This window comes from Entelurus aequoreus, linkage group LG13, assembly GCF_033978785.1.
Source record: "Entelurus aequoreus isolate RoL-2023_Sb linkage group LG13, RoL_Eaeq_v1.1, whole genome shotgun sequence".
Classification (NCBI taxonomy): Eukaryota; Metazoa; Chordata; class Actinopteri; order Syngnathiformes; family Syngnathidae; genus Entelurus; species Entelurus aequoreus.
The window spans coordinates 24,026,604-24,039,874 of NC_084743.1; the positions used below are offsets into that span (position 1 = coordinate 24,026,604).

Sequence of the window (13,271 nt, forward strand, 5' to 3'; positions counted from 1 at the left end):
CTTGTCATAAAAAAAGGACTCGTCAAGTAGAGCTTTAACATAAATGCCCTCAATTTGTACTGAGACAATAGAACTAGGTCCTACCAGACCCTTTGGCCAAAGCACTCTTCTCTAGTAGCGTGTCACACTTTGTGGAACGTATCCACTGAGCCTCTGCAAAGTTTACCGATAGCTGTTTGGTTTTCAGGAGGTGCTTATTCACTTTTCTGAAATTCTCTGGGTTTGGACATTCTCACTGGAAATGACCATCCTCCCCACACCGAGAGCAGAAAACATCAGCACGATACGGGGGTTTATACTCCCTCTCCTTTTCAAGTCTATACAAGTTTTTGTTTGCTTTTTGCCTATAATTCAGAGCTGGGGGCTGTGGTGCAGTTTCTGATGCAGCAACACTAGCAGAAAACAGACAAATATCATTTCTGAGCCATTGAAATTATTCCCTAAGGCTTTCTATGGCAAGAAACTTTTGGCAGGTTTCTGTGCAGGAACTGACTGAGCAAGTGTGACAGAGGCTGTGGAACAACCTGAAGAACCATCACTGTGGAGGTCCATTGCAGGCTGATGGAGCACACCATCGCTGGCTTTGAGGACTTGTGTGGACAGTGGAGTCACTTCTACTGGAAGAACAAGTTCATAATGTTCAACTATCACACCCTGCATCGCATCCTCTTCCGGGACAACTGGGCCGAGTCCAGCATCGTGTTCGGAGACTGTCTCTTCAACGACGCCGTCACTGTGGTTTTGTACATGTTCACATTTGTGGGGGAGATGCCGGTGGTGGAGTCGGTGGTGGAGCAGGTGGACGTCTTCCTGGGCGTGGCGCGCTTCTTCATAGTGGGCCTTGGTGGAATGGGCTTCGGCGTCCTCTTCGGCTTTGTGGCGGCCTTCACCACCAGGTTCACCTCCAAGGTGCGGGAGATCGAGCCGCTATTCATCTTCATGTACAGTATTGCGTCGACAGCTCTTCCTCCCAAGGAAGTCAAGGTCTGCTGTCCACTCCCAAGTTCTTTTAATGGCAAATAAGCTGATGTTAAATTGACCACCAAAAGCAGTAGTTGGTATTTCGTTGTTTATTGTCAAAGCTTTGGCAATAATGAGACCAATCCAGCACCCAAGCGTTCCCTAGCCCGGTCCAGATCGGTCTAGCTCGGTCCCCCCCAAGCTCAGCACTCCCCTGTGCTCGTTATCTTAGGAATGTTATGGCAGTCTCAACAGCGCTCTGCCTGTCTACTCAAGGACACTCGAATCCAAGCACTTTGTACCACACGAGACATTAGCTGATGTAAATATGACTATAGGAGTTTTTAGAAAGAAGTAACACTTAAATATGGATATATGGAAAATATCTTGTTCCATCAACAGCTACACAGCAAACTTCTGGAGTGAAAAATCTGGTAGTTAACCAAAAATCAGTGAATGTGTTACATTTGTGGAGTTTATTCCTTACCTCTAACTCGGTTTGTTTTTAGGGATACTAATTGTCAGAGTAATATTTTGGAGTTCATTCAGTAAGTGATGAGGAGCGTATTTTAACCCCTCTCCTGGAGTTCATGTTCAACGGTTGCTCCACGACTTCATCCGCGCACAGCAAGCCGTAACTGGACTTCGTCGTGAGGTAAGATTGAGCCTATTTTTCACTTCTTCCTTTAACTTTATTATGAAATATTTGGTTGGTACAGCTTACACAGCATTTTTGCTGAAGTTGGTACATTTACTGCGATTGGTCTTTGACATTTTGCTCGCTCTGCTGTAAAAGAGATAAAGTCACAAGACACGGAGCTTCAGTAGCTAAAGGAGTGTTAATGAGGTAACACGAACCAGGCATGTGATTTGACCACAATGAAAAAGACTGAAAACATTTCCGGGGGTCTGGGGGACGAAGGCAGGTCCAGGTGCCCTGGTGGGGGGACAAGGAGGGCAACGCCCCCCGAAGCTCCTGGTTTTTCACAATTAACAAAGACAGCACCATTTGAAGAAAATATTTTAGTGTTTAAGGACATGAAAACATCATTAATAGAACATACATAACCCAATTATCCTAATGAATCACTGTATATGGTTCAGTCCCAACAGTATTTAGTCACTAATATTTACATCTTGTGTTAATTTCACATCCACAGGTGTCACATTGATCAGTGTTATTATCTACAGTGTATTTACAGTGTTACCACATTACTTCAGTTCATGTAATGTAATGTAATGTAAACATTTCATTCTTTTCGCCAAAATAGGATATGCATTTATGAAAATAATTAAACATGTTTAGTATTGTTTACTCATATTTGAAAATAGGATATAATAATAATGTGAGGACACTGACATATTGCATGAAACAAGTGTGAAAATATTTACCTTCAAGATTGTTACACCACTGACAATAGTTTCAACAGACTACAAAAGAACTTAATATTACAAAATAGTATTATATGCAAATTTATTTCAAATAAATTGTTAACTGGAATCAAAAATGCGACTCTTTGAATTTCTGTAATTTCATAATGTATTTTCACGTGGCTTTTTATTTTTAGAAAAACCCATTTATATTTCGCTAAGCAATAATTGGTTAATATTTAAAACAAACATGCGTATTTCGCAAGCAAATAGTTTTTAGCTTACCTCATTATTAACAACCCTGTCTGCAACTGAAGTGGGTGGATCTTTCCTCTCGATGTCTACGGCAGTTGTCGATGTAAACAAAAGATGAAGTCCGTAAGGTTTGCTCACTTTCGGTTGACATCCAAAAGTACCAGCTAGTGAAAAGTTTGTTTTCCTTGCTTCAAGTTGTTTCATATGTTTTTGGCGTTTCGCATGTACTTCCAAAGCCTTGAAACCTCGTGATACATAGTCAATATTATCATGACACCACGTGCACAAAACCTTTCCGGGACGATCAATTTTCCGAATAAAATCACAGAACAAAGTCGTAACTTTCTTCTTCCCAACAGTATCAGTGATTTCCCTTTCCATCCAGTCCCATCGAAACTTATTTTTGACATGTTTATCAATTTATTTTACTCGTAAAGCGTCCTTTCTCTCGAGAACCGACATCGTTTACATATGGAAAATGGCCGTAGTAACCATTATGAATGATGACGTCATCATTCATAACAGATGTCCTGATTGGTCACGAGGAACATATCGACCAATCAACTACAGCGTAATATAAACTACGTTTTGAATCTTGATTTAGGGTCGGGAAAAAAAACGGAAAAAAGGGAGATAATTTTTTTTTTCCCGAGATTAAAAAGGACGGAATTCCGACTTTAGACGGAAAAATCACATGCCTGACGAACGCTAATGTGATGAGCTAACACTGCAATTGAATAAAATAACTCTGGATTGTGACTTTATTTAACAATGCAAACATATATATCTGCTGATAAAGTGTTTTTCAGTATACCAGAGGAGAGTCAGGTTCCTCAGGTTGCTGGTTGTACGCCTTGGAGCTCTGGTGATGTGTAGACGGTAGTGTTTGGCTCTAGCGTAAATAACCTCTAACCTACAATCGCCTGCAACTTAGCAATTGCACAGTGATTCATGAAAACCAGTGATTACTGAAGTAAATTTTCTCAGGATGACCCAAGTTTGACTTTAAAGGCCTACTGAAACCCACTACTACCGACCACGCAGTCTGATAGTTTATATATCAATGATGAAATCTTAACATTGCAACACATGCCAGTACGGCCGGGTTAGATTCCTAAAGTGCAATTTTAAATTTTGCGCGAAATATCCTGCTGAAAACGTCTCGGTATGATGACGCCTGCGCGTGACGTCACGGATTGTAGAGGACATTTTGGGACACCATTATGGCCAGCTATTAAGTCGTCTGTTTTCATCGCAAAATTCCACAGTATTCTGGACATCTGTGTTGGTGAATCTTTTGCAATTTGTTCAATGAACAATGGAGACAGCAAAGAAGAAAGCTGTAGGTGGGAAGCGGTGTATTTCGGCCGACTGCAGCAACACAAACACAGCCGATGTTTCATTGTTTACATTCCCGAAAGATGACAGTCAAGCTTTACCATTGGCCTGTGGAGAACTGGGACAACAGATTACATTGTATCTGCACTTCCGGTTCCGGTTCACCGTGCGTGACTGCTCGCCGTCTGTTCGCTGTTGCGAAAAAGCTAAGTAGCGCTCTATCTGTGTGCTTTTAATTGTTCTACAGCTTTCTTTATCACTTCTCAAACATTTTTAGTGGTACTATTTAACTTGCAAATCACCCGATCTCTGTCCCACCACCCTTTCCTCAGCTAGCTAGCTGCTAAGCTAGCGCGGAGAAAGGCAGCGCCGGTCAGTAAGAAGCTACTCCTACAGACCGCGACCACTTCCCTGAGGACAGCAGGAACTTCACTCGGTGACAGAAAACACTGTGAGTAATGGCTTCCTGCGCGTCTTGCACCATACTCACGGAGAGGTTGGCTCTGCTAGAGGGCCGTGTCCGCCAGTTAGAGCAGAGTAATGTCGTAACTTTAGATGTTGCGGACACATCTGCTAGCGTTAGCTGTAGCGAGCTAACTAGCCCAGCTTGTAGCAGTCCTAAGCGGCCTACAAGCTACGGTGTACCGGTTGAGACGCATAATAGATTTAGCTCTTTAGCTAGTCCTACACCCCAGTCTACCGGGCACCACACCTTAGTTATAGGGGACTCCATCACCCGAAACATAAAGCTTAGCAAACCAGCCACAATAAAGTGTATCCCCGGGGCCAGAGCACCTGACATTGAAGCTAATCTTAGGGAGCTAACTCGCAACAGGCCTAGTAAACACGTACGACAGGCTAATCGCACCACTAATTATGCGAATATAGTTGTACACGTTGGCTCCAATGACACTAGAATGAGACAGTCAGAGATTACAAAGAGAAACATAGCCAGGACTTGTGATCTCGCCAGAAAGATGTCCAGGCATCGAGTAATTGTCTCTGGCCCCCTGCCTGCGAGAGGCAATGATGAGAGATATAGCAGATTAGTCTCGCTTAACAAGTGGTTGGCTAGCTACTGTAGGCAGAAGGGACTAACGTTTATTGATAACTGGCCCTCTTTCTGGGGCAAACCAGGCTTGCTGATGAGAGACGGCCTTCACCCTAACCAGGAAGGCGCCATCATCCTGTCTAGAAACATAGACTACTATTTAAGTCTCACTTGACTGACTACACTAGAGCAAGCCCGGTCACAGGCAATTACAATGTCTGTTAGTCCGGGTGAGGAGTCAGTTAAGCTAGAACTAGCCAGCGCCAGGCTGGATAATCCATGTACGCATAGCAATTCTCTTAGAATAATACACAATTCACATAATGTTTTTTCTGTTGTGTCTGTGTCAGGGGTGGACATGCATTCTACTGAGGTGGCAAATTATGATATGTCCAGTCTATTGCAGCACCAAGCAAACAATCGGAAAATTCCCGTCATATCAATTCCTAGATATGGTCGAAACTATTTAAAGTGCACTACGCATAATAAACGCAACATTGTTAATATTGCCACTACGGATAATCTTAACAAAAACTCGTCAAAACAGCCCAATACCTATAATATGGGCTTTTTAAACATAAGATCATTGTCTCCCAAGGCGTTATTGGTTAATGAGGTCATTAGAGACAACAATCTTAACGTCATTGGTCTTAGCGAAACCTGGCTCAAACCGGACGAATTTTTTGCGCTCAATGAGGCATCTCCTCCTAACTATACGAATGCGCATGTTGCCCGCCCTCTTAAAAGGGGAGGGGGTGTCGCACTAATATACAATGAAAATTTCAACCTTACCCCTAACCTAAATAATAAATATAAATCGTTTGAGGTGCTTATTATGAGGTCTGTCACACCGCTACCTCTCGACCTGGCTGTTATCTACCGCCCCCCTGGGCCCTATTCGGACTTTATCAGTGAATTCTCAGAGTTCGTTGCTGATCTAGTGACGCACGCCGACAATATAATCATAATGGGGGACTTTAATATCCATATGAATACCCCATCGGACCCTCAGTGCGTGGCGCTCCAAACCATAATTGATAGCTGTGGTCTTACACAAATAATACATGAACCCACGCATCGCAACGGTAATACAATAGATCTAGTGCTTGTCAGGGGTGTCACCACCTCCAAAGTTATGATACTTCCATATACTAAAGTAATGTCCGATCATTACCTTATAAAATTTGAAGTTTTGACTCTTTGTCAACAAGCTAATAATAATAATAACTGCTATAGCGGCCGCAACATTAATGCTGCCACAACGATGACTCTTGCTGACCTACTGCCTTCGGTAATAGCACCATTCCCAAATTATGTCGGCTCTATTGATAAACTCACTAACAACTTTGACGATGCCTTGCGCGAAATTATTGATAGTATAGCACCGCTAAAGCAAAAAAGGGCCCCTAAAAGGCGCACCCCATGGTTTACAGAAGAAATTAGAGCTCAGAAATTATCATGTAGAAAACTGGAACGCAAATGGCGCGCGACTAAACTTGAGGTTTTCCATCAAGCATGGAGTGATAGTTTAATAACTTATAAACGCATGCTTACCTTAGCTAAAACTAAATACTACTCAAATCTCATCCGCCTCAACAAAAACGATCCTAAATTTCTGTTTAGTACAGTAGCATCGCTAACCCAACAAGGGACTCCTCCCAGTAGCTCCACCCACTCGGCAGATGATTTTATGAATTTCTTTAATAAGAAAATTGAACTCATTAGAAAGGAGATTAAAGACAACGCATCCCAGCTACAACTGGGTTCTATTAACACAAATACGACTGTATATACGACGGACACTGCCCTCCAAAATAGTCTCTCTATTTTTGATGAAATAACATTAGAGGAATTATTACAGCGTGTAAGTGGGATAAAACAAACAACATGTTTACTTGACCCACTTCCTGGGAAACTTATCAAGGAACTGTTTGTATTATTAGGTCCATCAGTGTTAAATATTATAAACTTATCACTTTCCTCCGGCACTGTTCACCTAGCATTCAAAAAAGCGGTTATTCATCCTCTGCTCAAAAGACCTAACCTCGATCCTGACCTCATGGTAAACTACCGACCGGTCTCCCACCTTCCGTTTATTTCCAAAATTCTCGAAAAAACTGTTGCACAGCAGCTAAATGAACACTTAGTGACTAACAATCTCTGTGAACCTTTTCAATCCGGTTTCAGGGCAAATCACTCTACGGAGACAGCCCTCGCAAAAATGACTAATGATCTATTGCTAACGATGGATTCTGATGCGTCATCTATGCTGCTGCTTCTTGATCTTAGCGCCGCTTTCGATACCGTCGATCATAATATTTTATTAGAGCGTATCAAAACACGTATTGGTATGTCAGACTTAGCCTTGTCTTGGTTTAACTCTTATCTTACTGACAGGATGCAGTGCGTCTCCCATAACAATGTGACCTCGGACTATGTCAAGGTAACGTGCGGAGTTCCCCAGGGTTCGGTTCTTGGCCCTGCACTCTTTAGTATTTACATGCTGCCGCTAGGTGACATCATACGCAAATACGGTGTTAGCTTTCACTGTTATGCTGATGACACTCAACTCTACATGCCCCTAAAGCTGACCAACACGCCGGACTGTAGTCAGCTGGAGGCGTGTCTTAATGAAATTAAACAATGGATGTCCGCTAACTTTTTGCAACTCAACGCTAAGAAAACGGAAATGCTGATTATCGGTCCTGCTAGACACCAACATCTATTTAATAATACCACCTTAACATTTGACAACCAAACAATTAAACAAGGAGACTCGGTAAAGAATCTGGGTATTATCTTCGACCCAACTCTCTCGTTTGAGTCACACATTAAGAGTGTTACTAAAACGGCCTTCTTTCATCTCCGTAATATCGCTAAAATTCGTTCCATCTTGTCCACTAGCGACGCTGAGATCATTATTCATGCGTTCGTTACGTCTCGTCTCGATTACTGTAACGTATTATTTTCGGGCCTCCCTATGTCTAGCATTAAAAGATTACAGTTGGTACAAAATGCGGCTGCAAGGCTTTTGACAAAAACAAGAAAGTTTGATCATATTATGCCTATACTGGCTCACTTGCACTGGCTTCCTGTGCACTTAAGATGCGACTTTAAGGTTTTACTACTTACGTATAAAATATTACACGGTTTAGCTCCAGCCTATCTCGCCGATTGTATTGTACCATATGTCCCGACAAGAAATCTGCGTTCAAAGAACTCCGGCTTATTAGTGATTCCCAGAGCCAAAAAAAAGTCTGCGGGCTATAGAGCGTTTTCTATTCGAGCTCCAGTACTCTGGAATGCCCTCCCGGTAACAGTTAGAGATGCTACCTCAGTAGAAGCATTTAAGTCCCATCTTAAAACTCATTTGTATAATCTAGCCTTTAAATAGACCCCCCCTTTTTTAGACCAGTTGATCTGCCGTTTCTTTTCTTCTCTCCTCTTCTCCCCTGTCCCTTGCGAGGGGGAGTTGCATAGGTCCGGTGGCCATGGATGAAGTGCTGGCTGTCCAGAGCCGGGACCCCGGGTGGACCACTAGCCTGTGCATCGGTTGGGGACATCTCTGCGCTGCTGACCCGTCTCCGCTCGGGATGGTTTCCTGTTGGCCCCGCTGTGGACTGGACTCCCGCTGATGTGTTGGATCCACTGTGGACTGGACTTTCACAATGTTATGTCGGACCCACTCGACATCCGTTGCTTTCGGTCTCCCCTAGAGGGGGGGGGGTTACCCACATATGCGGTCCTCTCCAAGGTTTCTCATAGTCATTCACCGACGTCCCACTGGGGTGAGTTTTTCCTTGCCCGTATGTGGGCTCTGTACCGAGGATGTCGTTGTGGCTTGTACAGCCCTTTGAGACACTTGTGATTTAGGGCTATATAAATAAACATTGATTGATTGATTGAACAGAGACTCTTACCAGGAGGACTTTGAATTGGACATGCAGACGCGCTACCGTGAGTATGCAGCTTTCTTCCAAACATTTGATCGCTTGCCTGTCCGTGCGTGCCGCTGTGTATGTCACGTACGTAACTTTGGGGAAATATATGTGCTGTATGAACTTTGCGGAAGTGAACGGTACTTTGGGCTGTGGGATTGAGTGTGTTGTGCGGGTGTTTGATTTGTATTGGTGGGTTATATGGACGGGAGGGGGGAGGTGTTTGTTATGCGCGATTAATTTGTGGCATATTAAATATAAGCCTGGTTGTGTTGTGGCTAATAGAGTATTGTGTTTATTTACTGTTTTAGTCATTCCCAGCTGAATATCAGGTCTCACCCGCCTCTCACAGCATCTTCCCTATCTGAATCGCTTCCACTGCCCTCTAGTCCTTCACTCTCACTTTCCTCATCCACAAATCTTTCATTCTCGCTCAAATTAATGGGGAAATCGTCGCTTTCTCGGTCCGAATCCCTCTCGCTGCTGGTGGCCATGATTGTAAACAATGTGCAGATGTGAGGAGCTCCACAACCGGTGACCTCACGCGCATATCGTCTGCTACTTCCGGTACAGGCAAGGCTTTTTTATCAGCGACCAAAAGTTGCGAACTTTATCGTCGATGTTCTCTACTAAATCCTTTCAGCAAAAATATGGCAATATCGCGGAATGATCAAGTATGACACAGAATGGACCTGCTATCCCCGTTTAAATAAGAACATCGCATTTCAGTAGGCCTTTAAGGTCACCTGATTTGAATGAACAACACTATGCCAGTTTGGTAGATGATCCGACATTAACTTCTTCTTTTGGCATCAAGAGAAAAAGCATACTTAATACTTTGCAATACTGCTGAGAACTATGCTGTTGACATCACGCATGACATTTTGGAAGGAGTTGGTCAGTATGAGGTCGGACTTCTTTTTGAACGTTTGATTGAACATTTTATCCTTAGAGAAAGCTTGTTAAACAGGATATATGCTTTTAACTATGGCTATTTGGAAAGTAAAAACAAGCCAACACATATTAACATTGACTGTGGAGGACATGGAATAGGATTAAACGCTTCACAAACACTGAGTCTGCTCAAAAACATAACTTTGATATTTGGCGACCTGGTATCAGAGGATGATTTACACTGGCGCGCGTTGCTCTTGTTGCTGAATATTATGAACATTGTGTTTTCTTACTCAATCACTGAGGGAATGACCATGTATTCAAAGCACCTTGTTGTTGAACATCATCAACTCTTCAAAGAGTTGTACCCATCAAAAAACGTGCTTCCAAAACATAATTTCATGGTGCACTACCCAAGTTGCACTTGAAAGATTGCACCACTCATTCACATATATGGACCATGAGGTTTAAAGCAAAACACACATTTTTTTAAAGATTGTGTGAAGAACTTCAAAAATTTGACTGAAACACTTGCAAATAAACACCAGTTTGCAGTAGCATACCATTGGGAATGCTTGGCTTCAAAATCAGCCGAATCTGATCCAGTCAAAATGTGTTTACTTGAAACACTAGAATTTACAGGAGATGTAAAAGCATATCTTAATGTTGATGCACAAGCCACTGTCAACCTCACAAGGTGGGTAAAATACTGTGGCATTGAGTATTGTGTTGGACTCTTTGTTTGCACAGGCACTGAGGAAAACTCACCACTTTTCAGCAAAACAGCCTCAATCATTTGGGACAATGATCAAGTTGTTTTTGTTGTGATTGAGCATGAAACTTTTTTTTCATGACCATTTTCCATGCTTTTCAAGTGAGTGAACACATGCCTAGGAAGATGCTGGTTATAGAAAGGGAGCAGTTAACGCATTTCAAGTGTTTTGATGCCCAAATGTCATATGGATGTGATTCCCAATTGTATGTTGTGTCAGAAAATTGTATTATCTGATTTACCACAATGGAATCCATGTGAACTTGTTTTATGTACGTGTGTACTTCAACAGGAGTAAATTCCATGGTTTACCTCATGTTACATACACAATGTTGCACTAAACAATGCTTTTATGTATTTACGGTTCTGATGACAAAATGTAACGCATTGTGTATGTTATTGACTGTTGTATACAACTTGAGCTGCACTGTTATGACCTTGAAGGTGGTTTGAATGTAAAATAAAAACTGTGTTGTAAACAGTACATTGCGCCACAGTCATTTTCAATAATAATAATTGTAATAATATAGGAGTAATATAGAATTGTTAACTCAAAAAAAGGGTTGATTTAAATACATTTTAAGTGTTCCTCCTAACTCTGGTAATGAGTTAATTCTTAAAATAACTCATCTTTTAGTGTTACCTATACTCTATAACAGATTAGAACTTTAACACCTGAGGAGTAAAATTTTTACTCAGAAAAAGGAGTTCAAGATCAACTAAAAAAATAGTTATTTTTACTCAGCTCTAGAGTATATGCGTTGGTCATGCATGTACACTAAAATTGAGTTGTTTCTGACTCACATGGAGTTTATTCCAAAAAACAAAATTTGCAGTGTACCTTGCCTACCTGGTGGCCGAGCTCTTCGCCATCTCGTCCATCATGGCCATCGTGACGTGCGCCCTGACCATGAAGTACTACGTGGAGGAGAACGTGTCTCAGCGCTCGTGCACCATCCTCCGCCAAGTGGTAAAGGTGCTGGGCATCCGACCTTTGATCGAGTTTATCAACGTGTGCAGAACCAACCGCAATCTGGAGACCATCAATGTGGAGGTCTATTGCAGGCTGATTGAGAACACCATCGCTGGAATTGAGGACTTGTGTCGACAGTGGAGTCACTTCTACTGGAAGGAAGAGTTCATGAAGTTCAACAATCACATCCTGCGTCGCATCCTCATCAGGGACAACTGGGCTTAGTCCAGCATCGTGAAGAAGAAGAAGCTGGAGCTGCAGAATGCCATGGAGATCCCGGACGAGCCCCCACGTGTAGCCCACCCACTCAATTGAGTTTGTAAGTAGAACGTTCTGACACACACCTTTGTTGCTAAAACTAATTTTGTATGGGAGGTGAATTGGTGAGTGCTACTAAAATATACTGTACATTGTTTACCAACACTAGTTCATGACTCAAAGCTTGGTTGCAAGGAGGCCTGGTAAACTAAATCCATAGTGGTGTACTGTTATTATAAATTTAACTCCCATGCCGAATCTGTAAGCTCTTGTAGCCCCATGTTAACATGTATCAACACACCTCAGAGTCACTGTACACTTGGAGTATTGAAATGAATTACATACCAATTTAGGAAATTATAGTTTGTAACATTTATCACAACCTTTATGCAGTAAAATATAACACATACCCCAGGGTTTTAAAGTTCAAGTTGTGGTACCACACGTTGGCACGCTGTTGGAGCTCAATTGTGATCCTCAAGGAAAATGTTGTGTACTCACTGTTGTCCAGAAAAACAGTTTTCAGTAACGATCACTTTTAACCTGCTGTTGATCAGTCAGCTGAGGCAGCTGAGCCGCCCCCCCACAGAGGCTCCTGGTTTTTCAGCAATTGAACATGCAAAAATTTGCAAAAAAAAAGCAACATTTAAACATGGTTTAGTGTTTAAAGAATTGAAAAATTATCAACAGAGTTCACATAAATACATACCCCATTCATCCAAATGAATCAATATGTCTGTTTCAGTCACTATGTTATAGATAGATAGACAGATAGATAGTACTTTATTGATTCCTTCAGGAGAGTTCCCTCAGGGAAATGAAATGCAATGCAAGTTATTTAGTCACTACAGTAATTACAACTTGTGTTCACATCCACAGGAACCACATGGGTTAGCCTATTCTATACAGTATTTACAACCGTACTAGTGTTCCCTTCACAGCCCCAGATGGTTCATCTAGTTATTTACATTATTTGCACAATACTTTGCTTCATTCACACATTATTTTGGCATTTTTGCCCTTACATTAGCCTTCCTGGCAAATTTCTGAGCAGCTTGCATTTTCCTTTTTGTTTCTGCTTTAGTGGATTCTGCCTTGGATTTTTGAGCCAACTTCTGTCTCTTTGACTCCCTCTCCACTTTTAACTGCTCCAAATGCAAAAATCATAGACTACTAACAGTGTTTATTCTCTTAGCCAACTTCCTTTATCTGAATAGCCATTTGTGATTCATAGCAAGAAATAACAAATATATTGCAGTCACGTTGTTTATGTTTCAAAATGATTCAACTATTCAATGTCAAAATATAAACAGTAGAAATAGTGAACAAAATGTCAGCTCCTGTCTTGTTCTAAAACACCAATGGAATTTTATACTAGCATTTAGACAGGCTATACTGTAGCAAAAGTCATCACGTCTGCCACAATCATGTGTTCCTAAATGTGTATTCCACGTCTTCCAT

The 13,271-nt window shown here is 41.9% G+C and overlaps 1 protein-coding gene across 1 annotated transcript; it reads left to right on the forward strand.

Moving 5' to 3' along the window:
• The first annotated feature begins 561 nt into the window (after positions 1-561).
• Positions 562-11,777, forward strand: LOC133662985 (sodium/hydrogen exchanger 2-like). The gene is made up of 2 exons (XM_062067175.1): positions 562-946; positions 11,416-11,777. Exons 1-2 carry the CDS (start codon positions 562-564, stop codon positions 11,775-11,777), a joined length of 747 nt encoding a protein of 248 aa, XP_061923159.1.
• The last annotated feature ends 1,494 nt before the right edge of the window (positions 11,778-13,271 follow it).